General features: G+C 39.0%; 2 protein-coding genes and 2 non-coding genes across 7 annotated transcripts; 2 read left to right on the top strand and 2 right to left on the bottom strand.

The window, feature by feature from the left end:
• Positions 1–12: 12 nt before the first annotated feature.
• On the bottom strand, positions 13–17,488 carry Ptr (patched domain-containing protein). 4 transcript variants are annotated; one of them, XM_017181673.2, is made up of 10 exons: positions 17,020–17,488; positions 9,335–9,465; positions 9,129–9,274; positions 5,023–5,237; positions 4,399–4,580; positions 4,160–4,339; positions 3,932–4,095; positions 3,409–3,747; positions 2,720–3,033; positions 13–2,656 (listed from the first exon to the last, which is right to left on the bottom strand). In XM_017181673.2, the coding sequence occupies exons 2-10, from the start codon at positions 9,463–9,465 to the stop codon at positions 803–805; spliced, it is 3,525 nt and encodes a 1,174-aa protein (XP_017037162.1). In that variant the 5' UTR covers positions 17,020–17,488; the 3' UTR covers positions 13–802. The 4 variants fall into 4 exon arrangements, with proteins under 4 accessions (XP_017037162.1, XP_070140333.1, XP_070140332.1 ...); XM_070284232.1 differs by lacking the exons at positions 9,129–9,274; positions 9,335–9,465; positions 17,020–17,488 and adding exons at positions 5,448–5,625; positions 8,478–8,583; XM_070284231.1 differs by lacking the exons at positions 9,129–9,274; positions 9,335–9,465; positions 17,020–17,488 and adding an exon at positions 8,478–8,612.
• Positions 10,010–10,083, bottom strand: TRNAN-GUU (transfer RNA asparagine (anticodon GUU)). The gene has a single exon. It is a non-coding gene; the product is annotated as a tRNA-Asn (tRNA).
• Positions 10,270–10,343, top strand: TRNAN-GUU (transfer RNA asparagine (anticodon GUU)). The gene has a single exon. It is a non-coding gene; the product is annotated as a tRNA-Asn (tRNA).
• Positions 17,489–20,589: 3,101 nt separating the features above from the next.
• eIF3f2 (eukaryotic translation initiation factor 3 subunit f2) lies at positions 20,590–21,710 on the top strand. Its single transcript, XM_017181570.3, has 2 exons — positions 20,590–20,806; positions 20,871–21,710. The coding sequence occupies exons 1-2, from the start codon at positions 20,699–20,701 to the stop codon at positions 21,660–21,662; spliced, it is 900 nt and encodes a 299-aa protein (XP_017037059.1). The 5' UTR covers positions 20,590–20,698; the 3' UTR covers positions 21,663–21,710.
• Positions 21,711–22,052: the final 342 nt, after the last annotated feature.

A 22,052-nucleotide genomic window follows, 5' to 3' on the forward strand; every position in this document is an offset into this window, starting at 1 on the left:
AAAATGCACTCATTATTTCTAGGAAAATATAAAAGTTTTTATTCAATAGCAAAAAATTGTAAAACGCTTTACAAACATGTCCCAAATTTCTTACAGAACTAGGTAGTGGTAGCAGGTCGTGATTTGGCCATCCCTAACAGTTAATAGTCATTAAATATATCGTAATCAGAACATTCATTATTGACTCGCACTAAATCTAAATTAATTTAAATAAACAGTGGAATGGGGAACCCTAAGTCTCACTCAAGTAAACTACATTTAGCTAGATGTAGATGGTACCCTAAGATGTCTGACTCGAGCTCATCTCGATGAAATGTTTTGGGATAAATAAATCGAACTGGCGCTTAACGAACTAATCTTTTGATTTGTGGAGAGCTCACAGCGAGAAGAATTCTTCTTGGTCTGAACGCATTAATCCTTTTGTCTAGACGGGGGCAAGTACACAATGAAGAAGGTGAAGGCATATCCATTGGTTATAAAGGTTCTTTTGACTTAAATAGATCAACGTTTGACAAGACAGTTTGCTCAGCTTCCTAGCTCTCTCACCCACATTATATATGTATATCTAAACCCGGGCGGGTCAACTCTATGGGACTGACTTGGAGGAAACATTATTAGTTACTTAGAGTAGAAAACTGACCAATTTCCTAGCTATAAATTATTCAAAATTCTGTCTTTCTAAGGTGCAAATTCTACGCCCTTTCTAGTGAATCAAATTTCAGAAGACGTGACCCGCCCAGCTCTCTCTTAGCTAGCTTAATTCCTGTCACATGGCCCCGAGCAGAGCTCTCCAACTCCTTCCTCAGTGGTAGTAGTCACCGTACTGATAGGTGGGTGGCTGCTTCGAACCCTTCCCGTTCGGCTGGTAGAGGTTGTGGTGCGAGGAGGAGCGGTAGGCGAAGCTAGGCGTGGCAGTCTCTGGGCGGTGTTGGGCGGGGGATTGGGTACGGCGCGCTCTCCGCTCCTCGATGTTCGCTGGCCAGCGCTGGTGACGCGTGGTCGAGTCCTCCGAGGATCGTCGGCGGTGGTAGCGCTTTCCCGGCGGCACAGAGCCGACGGCAGGCGGTGGAGGAGTCCCGTGCTGTTGCCCGTAACTGCTGTCGTCGCCGCTGCCCATACTGAGCTGCTCTCTAGGTCGTTGCAGGCGCTCGTCTGCCGAAGAGTTTGGTGTTCCGTGGAGGTCAATGACGTCGCCATGAGAGTTGCGTCGCGCCCGCTGCATATCCATCTCCATATCCAAATGGTAGTTATCGTATGCACCTCGACGCTGTCCCTGACGGTGGCGCTGCTGCTGCTCATGGGCGTCCAGGCGCTGGCGCCACTCAGCCGCCGAGACCTGCTGGCCATAGAGATCGGGTTGGGCTTGGAACTGCGTGGCGCCTTGGGCACCGTAAATATTCTGGTAAGAGGAGCGCCGCCAGCCTTCTTCGTAGCGACGGCGTGGCGACTCCCGGATAACTGCCTCCTCCTCAGCGGCGGCGGCCTGCTGGTGACGGCGCTGCGATCGACTCGAGCTGCTCTCCGAGGAATCCTCACCGGAGGTGCCCAGGCCCAGGTCCTTCTCATCCACGCCGTATGCCTTATAGGGGGCTCCCAAGAAGCCCTTGGAGCTGTAGGGTCCGTTGATGCCCATGGTCGGGTACTGCATGTAGTAGGACTGCGAGAAAGGCTTCTCCAACTGTCGCTCGTCCAAACTGTCGTTCACCTCTTCGTCGCTGCCGTCATCCCTGCCCGTCCAGGTGAGGCAGGAACCAGGTCCAAAGAGCGAAAGCAAGACGGGCAGCAGGAAGAGACCATGCATGGCCCCGAAGAAGATCACCAGGAAGACCATCTTGAAGAAGACCAGGAAGATGTAGCTCTGGGCCAGGAGCAGGGCAACGATGCCGAGAATAGTGGAACTTGAGCCCTGGACAATCGGCAAGCCCAAAGAGTGGAGAGCCTCGCGAACCCGAGCCTTAGGATTACGCTTCTTCGAGGACATGTACGTGTAGCAGATGTGGGCGGTAAAGTCCACGGAAAAGCCAATGCACATGATCAGGTTTATCATCGAAATGGAGTCCAGGTTAACATCCCACAAGGCCATGTAGCCAGCCACGCCCAGCTCAATGGATATGACGGAGAAGGCGACCCACAAGGAGCACAAGATGTTGGGTATAAAGATAAACGAGATGATCATCATGATCACGGCTCCAATAACCATGGCCTGTAGCGAGACAGGACGCACCAGTTCGAACTGATCGAAGAACACAAAGTAGGGATGGAAGATGGAGGCGTTCAGCGGTGAGTCCTTGCAGATCTTGCGCAGATCCCGCACCATTTCCTTTTCGTGGTTAGTATCTGTGATGTTAACAGCTTGGATGAGGAACCGCGAGGCAATGATTTGGGTCTCATCATCATTAAAGCGCACATCCAGTGAGAAGGGATTGCCGGGAAACAGCCAGTGCTCCTTTACAGCCTCTATGAAGGTCTGCTCGTCGTCCACGGTCACATTGAGCAGCTCGTTGTTGCGATCCAGGAAAGAGAGGAACGAGCGCAGCCAGGACTCTGTGTAGCGTCTGGAGGTCACATAAGAGGTGTGCTCTAGGGTACTTGTAAGATTTTCCACCTGCTCCTGGACTATAGGATCCGAGTAGTTCAAGGGTCCGGCAATTATAACCTGGAAATGGACATTAAGGATACATTAAACTGATTTAAAGATTAATTTCATTCATAAACTCACCTGCATTCTGTAGGGAAACTCGCGGTAATAGTCATCCTCGCGGTCAAAGAACTCCACCGAGTAAGAGTCCTCCCTGGATAGCTTGCGTCGTTCGAGTCCCTCCTTGATTTGGGTTATGCCATAGCAGGCACCAACCAGGTAGGTGGCAAAGGCCAGGATTATAATGCCTTTGCACCATTTGTTATTGATCACAGCAGCCAGTTTGTCCTTGAAGAAAGCCATGAGCATATGATCCTTGTTGTCAATGGGATTGTCAGGATCCTTGGGGTCGATGCCACCCGCCATTATTGCCTTGTAGAGGAAGTTGCGCTTCTCTGTGGAACAAATCGAGTCGATAGAAAGAAGTGTGGTGAGACAAGTTCCCATTGACCTCAATTGCGAACGGCTCTTGTTGTGCCAAGACAGTGACTAGTCTAGTTGCTTTGCCTCATGATCAAGTTCATGTTGCAGCTGCTGGTGTTAAGCCATCTAAACTAAACCTCGATCCGGTTGTGGTGCAGTCCAAGTAGACCTTGCAGCAAAAAGCACTAGGTTTAAATCACCAAGAGCATTTTAAACTCTATCTGCTGGATACTGACTCATTCTTAGATCTTCTTAAAAACATGTTTTTCTTTTTAAATTATTTTCACGAGTCTCGGAACAACAATAGCTTCTCTCACAATCACATCGAGTCGAATCAGTTCACTCACCTTTAATGGCTACCGACATCGGCTGGACTCGGCATCCAAAAATGGAATGCAAATTCTGGCGCTCTCTGTACCCGGAGATGGCCATGCAGGCGGCAAAGAAGGTGATGTGCCACAGGAACGTAAAGCAAACAGCAAACACTGAGTACGTGCAGAAGATCCTCACCGATCGGAAGGGACTAATGATGCCAATCAGGAAGGAGATGAAGTCGGTGACCGAGGTAATGGTAATGGAGACAGCCGCCTCCGACATCATGTGACCCATACGCTCGGCCACTGGCATTTTGGACTTGGTTCGCCGCCAGCCGGCCAACATAACAAAGGTGTCATCAATGCCGATGCCTATGGGAAGGATAGGGAATTGGTTACTTAATGAATTTTTAAACAAATGTTTTACCTAAGCTTAATTATTCTTAAAGCTAGGTAAAGTGAGTGTTAAGTGAAGTAAAAAGCTTTAAAATACAAATATTTATATTCTTTGTAATAATAACCATAATTATATAGCTCAAATAAGGCTTTAACTCACCAATCATCAGGAATGGGGCCGCCAAATTAATGCCAATAAACTCAATGCCACAGTACATAGCCAGGCCAAAAGCAGCCAAGGTGGCCATAATGGCTGAGACATTGCCCATGAGACCCAGGAAGGGCTTAGAGCGAACGGCATCTCCCATCATGCAGGTAATAATGCTAGAAGTGGCAAAAAACATGTTACAATTAATATAAAACTTATTTTAAGTTATCCCAGACTTACCTAAACAACCCCATGAGCAGGAATGTAGAGCTAAAATAGGGCACAACTGTCTTGGTATTCTTCTCCAGTTCATGGTCCAGAGTTCGAGAAGCAAAATATGAGACTGAGATGTGCTTAAACCTTCCAGAATCCTCTGCTTGTCCAACGACCCTCAGGAAGGTTTCCTCCCATTCCGCACCCCTGGCAAGAATTAAAATAAAGTTAGATTTATCACTTTAGGGTTACATTTAAGACCTTACTTGGCATCCTGACGTTTGGTGTCGGCTGTTACAAAGTACACCAGCTGTATGGCTGGAACACTGATTACCACATTGTCTTCGGTAAGCTTGGTGCCGCCAAAGAACACAGGGAATAGATGAGCATCCCAGGTAACTGGATTGAACATGAAGGGGAAAGTCAGATTAAGCTGGCCGGCCTCAATCTGAAATTAGGAAAATAAGAATTATTACAATGAAATCTGAATATCTTGTATATATTTCAGCAGAAAGTATAGATTATAATGGTTGCTACTGGAAATAAATCGATTTTCAATTAATTGATATTTTCTAAAATCGGAAAATAAATCGATTAATATCGAAAAATAAAATAATAACTTTTTCGATTAAATAAATGATAGAAATTTTAATTTAAAATATATAGAGGATATATAATGGTACAGCTGGAAGTAAATCGATTTTCAGTAAATCGATTTTTATTTTAATTCTAAAAACAAATCGATCAAAATCGAAAATTTAAAAAATACCTTTTTCGATTAAATCGATTCTAGAAATGTAAATCAATGTATCGCATAATATCGCATAAAAATCCGATTAATCGTTTACAAAATCGATTTTATTTCAAGCTCTTGTTACTCCTTTACTCACATCATCCATTAGCGCATCCAGGTTAAGGATATCGTTCTCGAAGCACTCGCTCTCCCAACGGGCGCAGTTATCCTTGTAGGTATACGTATCCCCATCGTAGGTGGTGGTGGCATTCTGTATGAGATCGTCCAGCTGGCGCAGCTCCTGGAACACCTCGCGCCTTATCATATTATCGTCTCCATCTTTCGTTATCACAATGACACGACCGAATCGACCTGGAAAAGGCAAACCAACAGGTGTCGGATTAGCATCGATGACCATGGTTTTAAGCGCAAAGAGCAAAGCACAAACAATTAGTGGCTTTTGTGGACTTAGGCTCGAAGGCTGACTTTTGCTCCGGCCGCTGCCGTTACCCACACGCCGAGACGTGACAATAATTTTAATTGATTTCCATTTGATTGTAGCTTTGCCCGTTTATTTCTCACTCGTGTGTGCTTCTGTTGTTTGCCCGTTTATCGGACTTCCACTTAATATTAGACGATTGTCCCCAAACGTTATTCGAATTTAATGCGCCATAACCAATGCAGCTTTATATACTATACTTGCGTCACAGGTTTGGTGCGGCTTTTCATGCCCAGATATTTTGTATATGTCGACACTTGTCTGCAATAAATATATATCTATATATCCAAGCTACTGTATTTAAAATTATAGAGATTGCGGTACTATAATTATTTTTTGTCAACTTGTTATGTTATTAAAAAACATTTTTATGAACCTATTGATTTTAGTGAAACCAGAAAAACTGTTGGAAAATGGTTCCGTTTTGTTTCCTTGGATTCATAAATTCAAAATTATAGACATACCTTTACTACTGTTATTATTTCAACTTGCTAACTTGATAACAAATATTATCAAGGAGTAAACCAACGTTTTTTGTGTAAACAGAAGAAAATGTTTGAAAATTTTAAATTTTCTAAATGCGGAAAATCCGGTACGTTCGTTACGTAAACTCTGAGGTCTGAAAATTGGTTTGCCCGGCCTTTTCTTTCACCGATAGTGAAAACTCTTTTGAGGCTTTGACAAGGGTCTTCGGCAGGGCAAAAGTTCTACTACATTTTAATTTGTATGGTCTAAATTAAAATGAATTAAGTAAACTAGCTCATAGCTCTATAATATATATACATGTATAAAAGAAATTATATAAATATATCTACTTTTTATACCCTTGCAGGCTATTTTAATTTCAGTCAGAAGTTTGCAACGCAGTGAAGGAGACGTTTCCGACCCTATACAGTATATATATTCTTGATCAGCATCAACAGGGGAATCTTGCTAGATATGTCAGGAAGAAATCGATTTTTTGGGAATTTTTGCAAAGAGGGGTTAGATCATTAAAATTTTTGATTTTGATAAAAAATTGAATTTTCAAAATTTTTAAATGAAGTATGCAGATTTATTAACTGTAGAAAATCTTGCACAGAACAGTTTTCCGATTTAAAATTAATGCTCTTTTGGCCGAGTTATGATATTTTTAATTTAAAAAAAACAAGAAGTTTTTTAATATAAAAAATCCGATTTTATAATACAAAATAATATTTTTCTAAGTCAAGGAATCATTTCCGACCCCATAAACCATATATATTCTTGATCAGCATTAACATGCGAATCTTTCTAGACATGTCCGGAAGAAATCGATTTTTTGGCCATTTTTGCGAAATTTGATAAGGGGTTACATCATTAAAATTTGCAAAAATGGCCAAAAATTTTGATTTCTTAAAATTTTAAATTTGGTATGCAGTTTTTTTAAATTAATAAAAACTAACACAAAACTGCTTTCCGAATCGAAATTAATGCATTTTTGGCTTAGTTATGAAATATTTTAATTGTTACCTGCAAGGGTATACAAACTTTGGCTGGCCAAAGTTAGCTTTTGTTTCTTGTTTTATATAAATATATACCTAAGCACCACTGTCATCATAAAACTTTAAATAATTAAATAAACAAAATATGTTAACCATTTACCCCAGGGTATTAAAAGTTTCAATGATGCTTCGGTTTTAGTTGTGAATGAACTTGACATGTTTTTTTGAATATTTTCTGCTATCAATAAACCATTCACGTTTTTGCAAGCAATTGTCAATGAAGCTGGTTTTATGGATTGCAATACGAACAACCCAGAAGTGTTTCGAATCATTAAATCCATCTCTTCAAAAATCTCAACTTAAATCGTAACAATTTATTTGTGTTAAAGCAGGAAGTCTCAACCTTCCGGCAACAGGATCAACAAAAACAATTGTCTATTACAGTTACAATTCAAGTTGAAAAATTATAGTAATAATAATAATCCAGCAATGCTTTTATATAACATCTCTGTGGCTAAATTAATTATTTTTGGCATTTCTCTTGATGTGCTCCATAAACAAATTTTCCCAAAAGACCGGGGAAAGTTGCAGCTTGCAAGCGGTTTGGTTTGCTTTTTAACAGACTCCGTGGCACATTTGGCCAAAGTGCAACCGAAGCGGAGCACTGAGCTTCGTGGCTAACTGGTCGTAACCGAATAAATGTGGTCTAGAAAAAAAATAAAAAACAAAATCCCCCCAGCAGCGATCGTATGGATGTGCTGCTGCTCGTATGTATCCACATAGCTTCGCTCATGGCCGCCTCACAGTCGCTGGGTTTTCGTACATATCTCCAGTCAAAAATAAAGTTCAATGATGAGCGAAATCGAGGCATGGATATACAATATTTTTACATTTGATGCCACTTGAGTTATGTACATATGTGCCTGCGTCACAGCTTGATGCACTGATCTGCATGCGTCTCGATCCAAGAACTGCTGAATGCACATCGAGTGCAGTTTAGGAGAACGGCCTAAAGCACTTGTTTCACAAGAATAATGGCTAACGGCCTTTCGGAGCGAAATTGCTTGCCAGCAGCACGCAGCAAACATTCGCACTGCTCACAAATATAAAAAAAAATAATGGTTTTTGCAGTTAGTTTTAGCCTATTCCACACGTTTCTCCCATCATTCCACTCAGCAAGGTCCGAATTGCTTCATTTTTTGCAACAAGCATTTAAGACCGGCTAAATTATGCAATTTTTAAGGGCCCTACTACTAAGAGAGTTGATACAAAAAAAGTCTGGTACAAAACGGTTGAGACTGAGCCGCTAGGTTACGTATGTAACACAAAAGATACAGAAGGATGGTGTGGTTGAAAAATATTAATCATATGTTTCACAACATGTTGTATTTTAAATACCTTTAGAAAGAATAAAAGTAAGTTTTTCATAATTATGAGCATCATCTACATTTTTGTTGGCAACAAGTTCCTAGACACATTTCTCCTTATTGGAATTTTTCGCAACATGTTTCCAGCAACATGCTGTCTTTTATCTGCCTCTGTTTACTGTTTAATTGAAGTTTTTTTTCATAATTTTGAGCTTAATTAAACATGTGCTTTAAATACTTTGTATATTTCACAGTTGGTAACACTCGATTATAACTTTTCTACCTGTTTTTGTAGGTTTTTATTTATTAATTAAGCTTTTGTTTGTACGTTCTTCTCGCTTATCTTTGAAATTATGTATGATACACATGATTTTGGAGTTTGTGTTTGCAAAAACGTATTATAATAATTAATTTATTTTGATGTTATTTTCATGGGTAAAGATTTTCCTACTCGTATTTCGGCATCTCTCTGCTCAAGTTTTGATGGCACAATGTCATTTGGCAATTATGCGGTACTTTGCTTAAGTTAGCTAAAGCCATTGTTGTGGCTGCTATTATTATTAATGTTTCTGCTGTTACTATTATTGTAGTTTGGCGATGCTAGTTGCTAGTGGTTGTGGCTTTGCCTAATAAACCATTTAGCGAAGTTAATAGTCTGTAAAACAGAGTCGAGTTCAAGACCCCAATAAATGCTAAGATATTGTGTCTCCATCTCGGTTGTGTGCTGAAATTATTTATTGCACATACACTCGAACCAAAAAAGACAAAGCAGAGCAGGGCAGGGCGGAGGCGAGGAAAGGCAGTTGAAGCGCCGGAAAGCCCTCGGGTAGCCTTCTCCTCCTCCGTCAAGGTGCAAAAAGTGTGGCAATATGAGCAGAAAATGCTTGCCACAATCGCATACAGGTGCATAAACATTATATTTGCCGCCACTTACCGGGTCTCGTTATGCGTCCGACATTGAAGCGATGCGTGTAATTCACTTTGAAGTACTGCTCGACGATGGCGCGCTCAGTCTTGCCCTCCCCCGCAATGGGTGAGAATAGGTACTCGGGATCGATTTGATATTTTAACTGCTGGTAGCTGTGAAAATTAAGGATTAATGAGTTAGTTTCTAGACCTCTCAGCAATAGGCTTACTTACCCCGTCATACAAAGCAGCGTCAGCAAGACTGGAATAATTATAAAGTAGCCCGGATGCTTGGCTATGCAAACACCTAGGTGATAAAAGGATTTGTTTAGTGTCTTATCGACACACGATATGCCGCAGGTCATCTGTAAAAGAAATTAAGAAAATTAGCGGAAACTCCAAAGTTCTTATTAACAAATAAAGCAATAGGTTTGTTTCCATTATCTAATATCACATTGAAGCTCTCTAATGTGCGGTTTGTCTGGCGAAGGTGAAAAGGCGTGATGGAAGTCATTATTATATATATTTATATCGCTAAATGTCTACCCGAGTGCTCGTTGCCGTGTCTGTTTGGCTTTGTTCATCTACACCTTCAACTTAAACTTTAGACACGCATTGTTTTTGGTTGCCTCACTTTGCTGCTGTTTGCCTAAACGAATCTCAGCAAATGCCCTTGTTCAAAGCCCCCCCCCTTACTCCCTTCCGAACGTCAAAGCGATAAGAAAAACAAAAATAAAAAATTAAATTGTTGAACAACATTAACAAGGAAACTCCTAATAAAGTACATTAAAATGCTTATAGAAGTCAAGTACGTTGGCATAACATTTTATATGCTCTTTTTACATGCATATGTATAAAAAGGTAACACAAAAAATCAATAAAAATATATCGGGTACAAAATATTAAAGCCGCCCCCGGGTGGACTCGAACCACCAACCTTTCGGTTAACAGCCGAACGCGCTAACCGATTGCGCCACGGAGGCCATGAAAGCAGCGAAAAAAGTACCAAACTTTACAGCACGCGCAAAAAAAAGGGCCCAACGCAGATAACAGAATAAATAAATTATAATAAGAACTGCTTAGCTGCTTAATTTGTTAGAGTTTTCAAGAGCAGCGGCAGCGCAGCAACCCCGAGCTCAACTAGAACATCCGCCAGGGGAGAACCAGCTGCCTCCGTGGCGCAATCGGTTAGCGCGTTCGGCTGTTAACCGAAAGGTTGGTGGTTCGAGTCCACCCGGGGGCGGAATAACTTTTTGTATTATTATATTTATAAGTTTTATTTTGTTTATAAATCTTACTTATTTTTAATTTTTATTAATTTTCTTATCATTTTAAATTATATTATTAAGCACTTAATGTAGGAAGTATTTTTTAATTTGATCATATTCAATATCAAAAACACTTTTAAATGTATCTAAATAAGAGTTTCCTTTGTCCTTTAACATTTTATTTAAGACCTTAACAACCATTAAAAGTATTTTAAGTCGAATTGCGAAACTTTAATTACCTATTTCCTACGTTTCTTCCCTCTCTGTCATGCTCAGACAATCAATTCTCAACACTAAACATCAAATATTATAGAAATTATTTATTTATTTTACGTTCCATACAAGCTGCGCAATTTGTTTGGGCCATTTATCATGCCAGACACAGAGCCAATTTGGGCTCACTGGCATTATGAATGTGCCTGGGCACAAAGGAATATTGTACTTAACATGAATAGAACATTAACATTGGAATAAGCTCGGGGTTCTGAAAGCCACAAAATGGCAAAAAAACATAAGGAAAACAATTTAGACAAATGAGAAACAAAAGCAGGCAGGTGCAGGTGAAGGTGTCATCTCTCAGGCCTCAAATTACTTGACCAAAAAATTTCGATTTGTCGAGCGGCCCAAAACCCGTTAATACATCCAAGTTTACTTTCCATTTTTTCTGTTCAGTATTTTGCTGTAATGGGTTCAACGACAACTGACGCTGCACTTTTACTAAAATGTAACAATCTTGTTTTGCTTTTCATACAGTAAACACTGGCATTACAACATATGGCTAAGCCCAAGCTTAAGCCCCACTAAGCACTTGGCTCGCCAAATTGAGTCACGGCGTTGCCTCAAGGTTATAGCTTTGGCTTCAGAGCCCAACTCTGACTCCAAAAGCCAACTTCAGGCGGTTGGCTATCCGTTGACATAACGGTTCATTATGTCAAAGTGATTTAAAAAAAAAACAACAACGAAGTGGTGCCCTCTCTTTAGGCTCACAGCTGTGTAGGTTTTCCTGGTTTACGGGAGGAGGTGTCAGTGTGTCAATATTTGGGTTCAGGTACTCGGAAAAGCGGTTTTATAAACGTGTTAATTGGTTTCAAATGGGAGCGAGAGGAAAGACCTCTGGGGAAGCTTTATCATCATTTCCTTTTCCTACCAAGTTCCAAGTTATGCAAAAGTTAAAACTAAAAATATATTTTTAACAATATGGCCAAACTCTCATAACAAACAGCTTCCGCTCAAAAAGCATTAATGAATTTTATAAATTCATGTCGCAAGTTCGATGGCACCTGGATCCTCCCAAGACGACTCATCATTAGTTTTCATAACCACCTGGGCCCCCTATTTATTTTTTTTTTTTTTCTTCAAAATTTTAACGTCAATGGTTAGTTTTAAAAACTGGTATACAAAATACATTTATACGAAATGCAATATCATGTCTTTTGCCCGAATTGTGGCTATGACTAAAGCGATTTTCGGCGTTACACGTTATGAAACTGAAATCCCAAAATTGTATTTTTTTCGATTGGCACCTGACTCAGAGAGCTGTGTGTGTGTGTATATGCAGGTGCCTTGAACCGGCGCAAAATGCGTGCCAAGAAAACCGATTTTACACCCTGAAACCTGTCAACTTGCCCATCCGAAATATGGGAGTTTTTTTATTTTTTGTGTTGGCTTAGATTTTTGCATAATTTGTAGGTCAAAACGGCTTTGATTCATGGCGAATTCTTTCCCTTGGCCAACCCAATTTTGTGGTATGAATATATTTATGAATTTAATAGTCAAGAGATTGCGAATGTTTAGTCCATGGCAAAAAACAAAAAGCTTTTACATATGGCGCGAGAAAGTTGTTGACCAAAATGAGTTTGTCGCTTCAGTCTTTTGTTTTCTTGTTGTTTTTACTTTCTGTGTCAGGCAATTTGACGTTTTATTGTTTGGGCTTCTGGCCGCTTTGGCTTTGTTGTTGTTGTTGCATTGCTGTCGAATTCCCCAAAATGGATGGCTTTCTGAAAGCATTTAAAAACCATGGATACACTTTCGGGTCAGGTAAAAGTAGAACTCCTCCGGATCTCTTTTCATAGACACCCCTAGAGATCTGACACATTTCCAGCACTTTTACGGCTTTAATCACTGTTGTTTACGGCTTACATAACTCCCGATTTCGTCTCAGCCTCGTTGAGATATTTGCCCAGCCCGTTGGTGCCTGGTTTAAACAATTTATATAATGCATATTTACTTGGCAGCAGAAGAAACCGAAGGAGGTGAAAAACGAGCAGCGCAAAAATTGATTGCGAGGCGAGCAAAACGATTGCAAAAGTTTTGGCGGGTTTTTCTTTCTGACCGCGTCAACAACTTTCACTTTTGTGCGTTGCGGTGGCACAAGGCACAAAATGCCAAAGAAATTACAAAATTATTATTAATTAATATTTAAATATATTTCGGCATATTTTCGAATTGTTGTTTTCCTGCCAGATTGTGGGATTTTTTGCCTTCAATTAATTTGGGTCAAGTCATTGAAGTAGAACGCAAGACCAATATCTGACCTTAGCACGTGGGCGTGACATATCAGCTGAGATTTGTATATAATTATTGTTGTCAACCCGGCTTAAGCCGGTTCAGTTTTTACCAATAAGTTTTTAGTTATCTGTCTCTATTATATTTATATATTTTTTTGGCAACAGTTGGCCAACTGGAAAAGGTCTCTTACAATTGAAATTGGTTGCCTCACAAATGTTTGCAATGAATTTTAATTAGTTTAGCTCGAGGCTAACAAATTAACATTGAGCACCTTATGTTAATTATTTATGGCCGTTTTTTCGGCTAAGTAAAGGGTGGGCAACTCAATCGACAGGGGCCCTATCGAGGCTATCTGATTGTTTGTAAAGGTAATCGCTGCACTATGGTGTCTAATTTACTATAAAGCATTTAAAAACGATAATTGAAAGTCAGAAAATTAAATTTAGAAATAGAAATCATTTTCCCTTGGCTTAAAAATACATCTTAGTTTTAACTCACGAGACAATTGTTTAAAAAAATGTTAGCAAAATCTTTAAAAAATATTTATTAAAAGGTGTCCTAAAATTCTCAAGTCGGGATTCTGGGACAAGGATTTTGTGTCAAAACTCAAACTATTTATGTAAATTCAAGCCTATTTAACCTAAAGTTAGCAAAGTCCTTTTACAAAAGCTAATCCTAACTGTAAACTAATTTAATTTAAGGCCAAACAGTAAGCTTCCAGCTATATTTTGTTAGTTTTAGTTAGTTAATATTGACATTAAGAAAATATTCTAAAAGACACCATTTAAAACTTATAGGTTTTATCAAGAAAACTAGTTATATTTCAAATTAAGCTCCTTTTAAAATTAGATTTTGTTTTATTGAAATGTCTGTTTAAGTATCATTAATTAGACTTAAACTGAGAGATACTATCAATACTATCAAAGTAGTTTTTATGAAAGGGGAACCTGGAAACTGGACAAAGTCATAGGACAGTCAGGTTCTGCCTCGAGGTAGAAGCCACCAAAAAAAAATTCACTTTCTACTTTTTCCGCGCCTCTTGAATGGATTGGCTTAACTGGACGGGACGGGACTGATACAAGCCGCATGCGTTCAGGCCTGGAACTGGGTCACAGTCGTGGCTTAAACACACACTCAACCAGCGAGGTGGCCGCTTTCAATTTGAATTCAACTTTTTTTTTTGGTTTGTTTGCTTTGCATTAATTAACCATTTACCTGGCAAGCTGCTAAGGAAAACGATTTTAATATCGGATTTATCGGTGCTTTGTTTAGTCACAGATCTTTGGGTCAGTGGAGCAGAGACCAGAGAGGGCCCTAATCTGATTTCATTCATTAAAAACAGCTTAAAAAAGTGATTGAAATCAAATTGAAGGGAAGTCTATCAAGATATTCAGTCATTAAACTAGTTCCGGTAAAGGCAAGGCATTCTATTTGAATTTGAAATACTCATAGAGAATATAATGAATATGTGTATAAGTAGTAATTACTTTAATCTTTCTATCTTTAACTAGAACTAATGATGCAAAACCATAACTTACACTTTCTCGATCACTTTTACTAGCTTTGGATTCACTTTCCTTGGATATTAGTTAATTATGGCAGAGTTTTTTCAGCCATCAATGGAGAGTTAATAAATCAACCAATTGACACAGAGTCGTTGACGGGTAAAACTTTGAAATGCCAAACGACAAAAAGTCTAATACCAACTCTCTGAGAAGAAATGGCGGTGAAGAAACGGAACGAAGAGAGAAGCGAAGAAAGAAAAAGAAAGTGCAAGGCTGATCACATATCATGTGTACAATACATATATATACAAATATATATATTTGTATATATTTTTATATATGTAGACACGTGCATGCTTAGCCGTTCGTAACGGCATCTCTGGACTGAAATCAGCTAAGAGCTTCTGGTAGAGTTGGCTGGTCCTTAACCTCGCTCAAAATATGTACTTTAAAAAATTCCAAAAATATGTACCAAAAAATATCCAATGATTCAGCTTCGTATCTCTGATTTTTTCATAACATTCACTTGCTGCTAATCATTTGTGCAAACATTCAATTATAGTTTGGCTTAAAATTTAGCAAATTATGAGCTGCTTGAAGAGTTGCTAATTGAAAACTGTGAACGACTTAATGGAGCAATAAAAATATATATATATATGTATGGCTATCCCGTGGAGGTTGTGTGCATTGAGCAATTTTCCCAGGGAGAAGGAAAATCACATGGAGAGAAACCAGTTCAAAGCAATTACAGGCGACTACCTGCTGTTCAATCGAAAATGACCACCAAGATGGGGGTGAAAATTGATCTGTAGTCCTACCTGAGCCCTTTCTTGAGCGGAGACTGCAGGGTTCAACTGTACGCGGTGTCCACTTGAATACACAGAGAGAAAAAATATCAAGGAAACTTGTGAACATATCCTAGGTTTATTTATATTTAAGGGTTTCCTTTTGATGGGTTGGAAAATAATTTTTAAAAAATTTACAAAAATATACACAACTTAAAAAATCTATTATAATATTGTTATAATAATAATTTATGCATAAACTTTATTTTATCAAAATTATTTCCTATAATTCTTTATAATCCATTTATAATTTTTCCTTCTAAAATACCAACAAATTGAATTGAAATTAAAACCATTTCAAAAAGATTACTTTGGTCTACAAAATGTATAAATGTATAAAATGCAGGTGGAGGCCATTATATTTCATTTATCTTGTTACATTGCAACCGAAAGCTATAACCTTGGGCATAATGAGACCCACCAAGCCAAAGACCAACATATGAAAATCGAATGCGCCAGATGAGCCAATCAACCGGTTTCCTTTTTGCCGCAAATTTCACTTGAACTTTCATTAACTGGGCCGAGCAACTCCCTCTGTTATGTCCACGGTCCACGGTCCAGTGTCAGGTGGTGGTGGTCCGATCTGCCAAACCGGATCACCAGAGTTCAGTTCATTTATGTAATCCACTCTTGCTTTCGTGCTTTGAGCCCGAAAAATGCAAACGGTGGAATTGGGAATTGGGTATGAGTATCCATAATCATCATTGGCCAATGGTATTTTCCCTGGCCATTTTCCACCTAAAGGGGAATTCCCTGGTTCGTGTCCCACTTTCCGCCGCCACTCAGGTGTTTGTGCTGGCTTTAATTGTAAAAACCGTAATTGTAGCCGCTCTCAATACCAAACTGCATTAATTTGTCTGTCAAAAGTCTTGAGTTTCTTTCTTTGCATATGAAAAACCAAGCCAAGAGTGAAGCAAGTTGGACTTGGCAGATTATGGCGGCAATTGCATTTGCAGTTTGGGAAAAAACTTCAATTAAAATAAACCTGTTTAATCAGTTCATTTCGGGGGTACTTGGATCTACGTTAGTAGTTATTCGTTTGATAAAATTCAAACTTAAATTTTCCATGGAAATTGTTTCTTCTTGTTTGCTTAAGAGACTTTATAAAGCCTAATGCTATGAATTACTGAGCTCAATTTACTTCTGTTTCCATTGTGGCTCATAATTTTCTACACCGCAAAGAATCAGTTGTAAATTCATCAGCCTTAATGAAGGCAAATGTCCAACCAGCGAGCAGTAACTCAAAGCATAGCAGAAAAATAAAAGCACTTCCACTTTAAGTGCTGAAGGTGCAAAATTGCTTGAGCTTAAAATGATCTTTCAAAATATCATTAAAATTAATGTCACCAAATATGTGCATAAATCAGTGTTAGAAGTCAAATAAACTTTTGAAAATATTTGATGGTTTTTCCGGAGAAACAAGATGACTGAGATGAGCTTTTAATATATTAGAGAAGAAATTCTAAAATAGTTTTCAATAGTTAAATTGCTTAAAAAGAAGGTTAAATGCTATAGATCTTATTATATTTATTGATGTATTTTTTATTTCTATTTTATAATTTAATTTTTTTTTTAATTTTTATATTTATTTACATAATTTTCCTTTTATTTTCCATACATCTTCCTTATCCCACAACGCACTTTCTATCCCACATTCCAAAACGCAATTGTTGCCGGCATTTATTCAATTTCAACCCCTAAAGCCTGAGGCACCAATCCCCCCAAGTGGGAAAAAACTACGACACAAAAATTAAGTATTATTCAGGATGCTTTTAAATGCGAACTGAACTCACCTTGAATGCGTTATAAAGCCTATTTCTTTTCCTATTTAATCCAAGAGTTGTTTAATTTTAGAAATTCAATAGAATTTTGTAAAGAAGTAAATTTTTCTTCAGAAGTTTCGTTGCACTTGGACTCTGCGTTTTATGCCTTTTCACAGAAATTTCTCTCATTAATATTTAAAAAATTGCACACTCTTAGCACTGCTTTCGACCATCACCATCATCATCATTATTATTTGGATCATTTCACGGGGCACGGAAGGGGGGAATATACACGCCGTCGTCGGGCAACCGTAGGCTTCGAGACCAAATCACGGACTGAGAGATCTCGGAACGCGCCTTACGTTACGGCCTACGCGGAGGCTGCGCAATTTTCGAATTCAGTGACCGTTAGCGTTCTTTTGTTCGCAGACAAATTAACTTTGATTGGGATTCTCGATGTCTCCGGAGAGAAAGAAAGGAGGATAGAAGAAAGTTGCGCGCACACACGTCTGCCGCGCACCACGTAACAGAATGGAATGAGGCCTTACGTCGAGAGCTCAGGGCTCTCGCTTCGCTCAATCGTAGCTTCGGCTCAATCTCAGCTTAGCTCACCTGTTGCAAGCGCTCACTCTCTCTCTCTCTTTATATTTTACTCTCTCTATATGTGGCTCTCGCACTTACAGCCTCTCTTGGCCAGGTGAGTGCACCGGTTTGCAGCGGTTCGCATGAATTTCGGGAAAAATCCGTGGCTCTCCTTTCCTTTGTATACCTGTTTTCATCTTCAGGTGGGCCTTGCGTTGTTGTTGCTGCAGTCTGAAGGTCGCATTTTCGCTCATTAATCGCCGCTTTCTTCTGCGCCTGCGCAAAAGATTTTTGTGGGAATTACCATCGCGATTTCAGGTGAATTTTAGACAGGGCTTAAAGTGGCCCAAACGCTGCCGTAAAACAGATGGAAAGGTGTTTCGCTGGAAGAGACGGCAGAAAAATAAATAATGGTGTATTGGCATATCCAGGAAATACTAAATACATAGCTTCCTGAACCTTTAAGTAGATTAAACTTCATCCAATATAGAATTATAATTCGTTAATTTAATTCTTAATTTAACCCTTAATGCTAAATGGGCCTATCAAAATTGGATTACTTGTCTTTTTATACCCTTGCAGGGTATTATCATTTAAGTCAGAAGTTTGCAACAACGAAAGGAGACATTTCCGACCATAAAAAAATATATATGTTTATTCTTAATCAGCATCAACAGCCGAGTCGATCTAGCCATGTCCGTCTGTCCATCTGTCCGTCTATCTGTTTCTACGCAAACTAGTCCCTCAGTTTCAACTTTACATATAGTCTTTTGAATACTCTTACTGCTATATATGTCGAAACGGGCCGAATCGCACGACTATATCATATAGCTACCATACAAATGATCGACAAATTTTTAGAAAAGATACTGTAACTTGACTGTTTTTTAACATATTTTAATCATTTTTGAGATATAGCTATTTTTATTAATTCAGAATTTTAATTTTATGAAAATCTGACGGCTATATCTTATAGCTGCCATAGGAACGATCGGGAAATTTATAGAAATAAGTTATAACTTCGTTGTTTTTCAACGTATTTTCTATTTTCAGATATGATTCTCTTTTAATATATAATACCAATCTAAATTTTCTTAATTGTTTTTGAAAAACAAAATTTTATATATTCTTATTTAATTTAATTTTATAGGGTAAAATTATGTGAGTTCTTAAAGTTTAAATATTGTTTTTCTTGTTCCTGAAATAAGTATTTTTATTGTTTTTATTTTTCTGCACAACACATTTCGTGAATCAAAAGAAATCATTGTCAGGCTAGGACTTTAACATTACATAAATTGAGTAGCTCAGTCAGCACATTTTTCGTCTTGTGTGTCATTTTGCAGGCAAATTTGTCGTAAAATACTCTGGAAACTATGCGACATTAAACTAATTTTCACAGAGTCAACTTAATAATTTTCCCAAACGAATTTCTAAATTCCAAATGGCAAACAGAAAAGTTTCGAGAGCAAGCAGTTCGAGAGGGACAGGGACACAGATATTACGGCTGAGAAATTTAAGCGGAAATTTTAATAAAAATCATTTAGAATTTATTTCAAACAGAGAAAAGTGCACACAAGGGACAGTGAGCTATAAAAATATACATATAGTACACATGCGCAGTCCCAAACAATGAACTATTGGAAGTATACGGCAGTCGCGAGCAACGCTCCGATTCTCCATATCCATCTATACAGTGTGTGATATATAGTATCAGTGAGTGTGAGATATAGTAACCGATGTGGGCACGTTCAACTCGGCCGAGGAGGAGGATTGGATTGGATCGGCCCGGTAATTGAGCTGTGTAGGTATGTATGTACATACATATAGCGCACAGCTCTCGCCGGGCAAATGCTGAATTCAATTCTGGGCAATCAAGCCAGGCGATCTATATATACACTCGAGCGCTGATTCCAGCATTAATATTGTCCAAGGCGGCAGCGTCGGCGATGGCATTAGTGAGACACTCCTGATTGGCTTCTGAATGGGCATTGGTTTCCCTTGGCGGTTTCTTCTGTAGGGTCTACCGTCTGTAGACTGTACTGTAAGGGTCTACCAGGGATGCACTTGCTCCTTATCAATAAACATTATGATAACCATCCACTGGGAGGATGCTGAGGGAACTTAAGTAAGGCTCTTGTGCCTTTGGGAACTTTAAAGGATGTTCTTAGGTTGTCATAGAAATTGTTATCTTGTAGATAGATATTTTTTAATAGGTCTAATATCTTCTAGAAACATATGCATATGTTTTTAGTCTTTTAATTTCTCTAAAATGATAACCTAAATTCTTTAATCAAACCTTAATTCTATAGACATCATAAAGTAGGTGAAAATCTGTTTAACAATTGATAAATTTAATTTAATTATAATTTTTTTTATTGTAATTTCCAGATTTTTCTTATGGAAGCTACATATATATAAAGGTCTGATCTTTAAACACAGTTATGTACATATATATCTACATATATAAATTGCTTTTTATGGCTTAACTTGTCCCAAGTAATTTGTAAGTCTGATTGAGGTTCAAGTTCACATAAGCATTATTAGTAGAAGAATTTCCTCTCCTATTAAAAGATTCTCAAAATAGATTAAATTTGTGACTTGACAACCACGAATGCCTGTTAAAGGAGTGGTTTTTGTGTATGCAAATTAAAAAATTAAAAAAGTATCTACACAATTTCATGTCTTTGGGAGGAAATTCAATGGAAACTTTTATAATGCCCTGAAGATATAGTACACATGATATAATAATTATATTATGTTTGAAAATTCAAAAAATTATTTTAAAATCTTATTAAATAACTCTTTTCCGGTCATTTCTATATAGGATTGGTATACTTTTCTGACCTAAATGCTCTAAATTTATTTCTATTTAAATAAAAAACTTTGAATATACAAATTTTTAAAATATTGATTCAAGAAAAGTTTTTTTTTTTTTTTTGCTTTGAAAGTTTATTTGTTGCTTTTGTTTCATTTTCATTGTTTCTCAATGCGCATCCCAACACTGCTGTTAATACTTTCCAACACTGGCACTTGTCATGCGCAGGCGCAGCCAAGTTCAAGTGGAAAAAGTTTATTTCTTCATTTTAATATTAAAAATTTGTGATAAACTTCAGAGGCTATTGTTCCGATGGCTCTATCAAGCAACTTCAATTTGCGATCCAAAGTGCTGGTTCATCCATTGGTGCTTTTTCAGATCATCGACGCCTACGAACGGCGTCCCAAGGATGCCAACCAGGTGAGTTTCAAATGAATACTCTTTTTAGGGTCTGAAATTCATCGGGATTCATTCCGTGGTTTAGGTCATTGGCACTCTGCTGGGTCGCTTTAATAACAAGCAAGGTCGCACCGAGATTACCAATTGCTTTTCCGTGCTTTACAAGGAAAATGGCAGCCGCCTTGAACTCAATCTAGGTTATGCCACGGACATGTTAGAGCTGAACCAACTGAGCTTTCCCCATGAACGCGTGCTCGGATGGTTCGCCACCGGGAAGGCTGTCTCTCGATCGGCAACGCAGCTCCACGACTATTATGCCAGGGAGTGCTCCACTCGTCCGCTGCACTTGTTGGTGGATGCCGCCCTGCGGGGTCAGCGACTCTCGATGCGCCTATACTGCGGCGTAGAATTGGGAGTGCCCGCTGGCACCAAGGGTCTCATGTTCTCCATGTTACCCATGGAATTGGCCAGTGGCAGTCCCGAATCGGTGGCCCTGCACCTGATGCAGAAGCAGAGCCTGCAGTCGGGCAACAAGCCGGTGGGTCCCATCCTCCCGGAGTTGGTGCAAGTTGTGGATGCCACGCGAGATCTCCAGCAGCGTCTGGATCTAGTGCTGCGCTATATTAACGATGTCCTGGCCCGGAAGAGGAGGCCAGACAATGTGGTTGGACGGGCTTTGCACGATGCCTTGACCTCGGTGCCCATGGTGGACTCTGAGAACTTTCAGCTGTTGTTCAATGCAAATGTTCGGGATATGCTGATGACCATCACGCTGGCCACAATGATCAAGACCCAGCTGCAGATTGGCGAGAAGTTATCCGGAATGCAGGATCAGGATCTGGATGCCCAACACTCAAAGTTTAAGTATTGTCAATAAAGAACTGCCCTGAATCTGGGGTATTCCCCGTTTTGGAAGTGAAAGCTAGTGCCACTGTGTCTTATCAATTATTTACAGGTCAATCAACAATCGACAATTCTCCCCTGTATTTGCTTATCAGTTTAAAAAGTTCACTTTCTTTTTTGCATGACTTATGATTTCCTATGACATCCGCTTCTCATTAAACTTGAATGTTGAGATAATACAAAAGTAGTGGCAGGTTATGTTATATTTTTAATATATTTCAAAAATGTCTTAAGGATGAATTCATTTGGTTGTAAAGCAAATATCAAAGTAAACAAAATACTGAGAAATGGTATAGTCAAATAAGGAGTTTGAAAGCCTTTATTCTTATATTCTATGGCTTTATATGAATAACAAAAACACCCT

Source organism: Drosophila kikkawai, chromosome 2R (assembly GCF_030179895.1).
Source record: "Drosophila kikkawai strain 14028-0561.14 chromosome 2R, DkikHiC1v2, whole genome shotgun sequence".
Taxonomy (NCBI): domain Eukaryota; kingdom Metazoa; phylum Arthropoda; class Insecta; order Diptera; family Drosophilidae; genus Drosophila; species Drosophila kikkawai.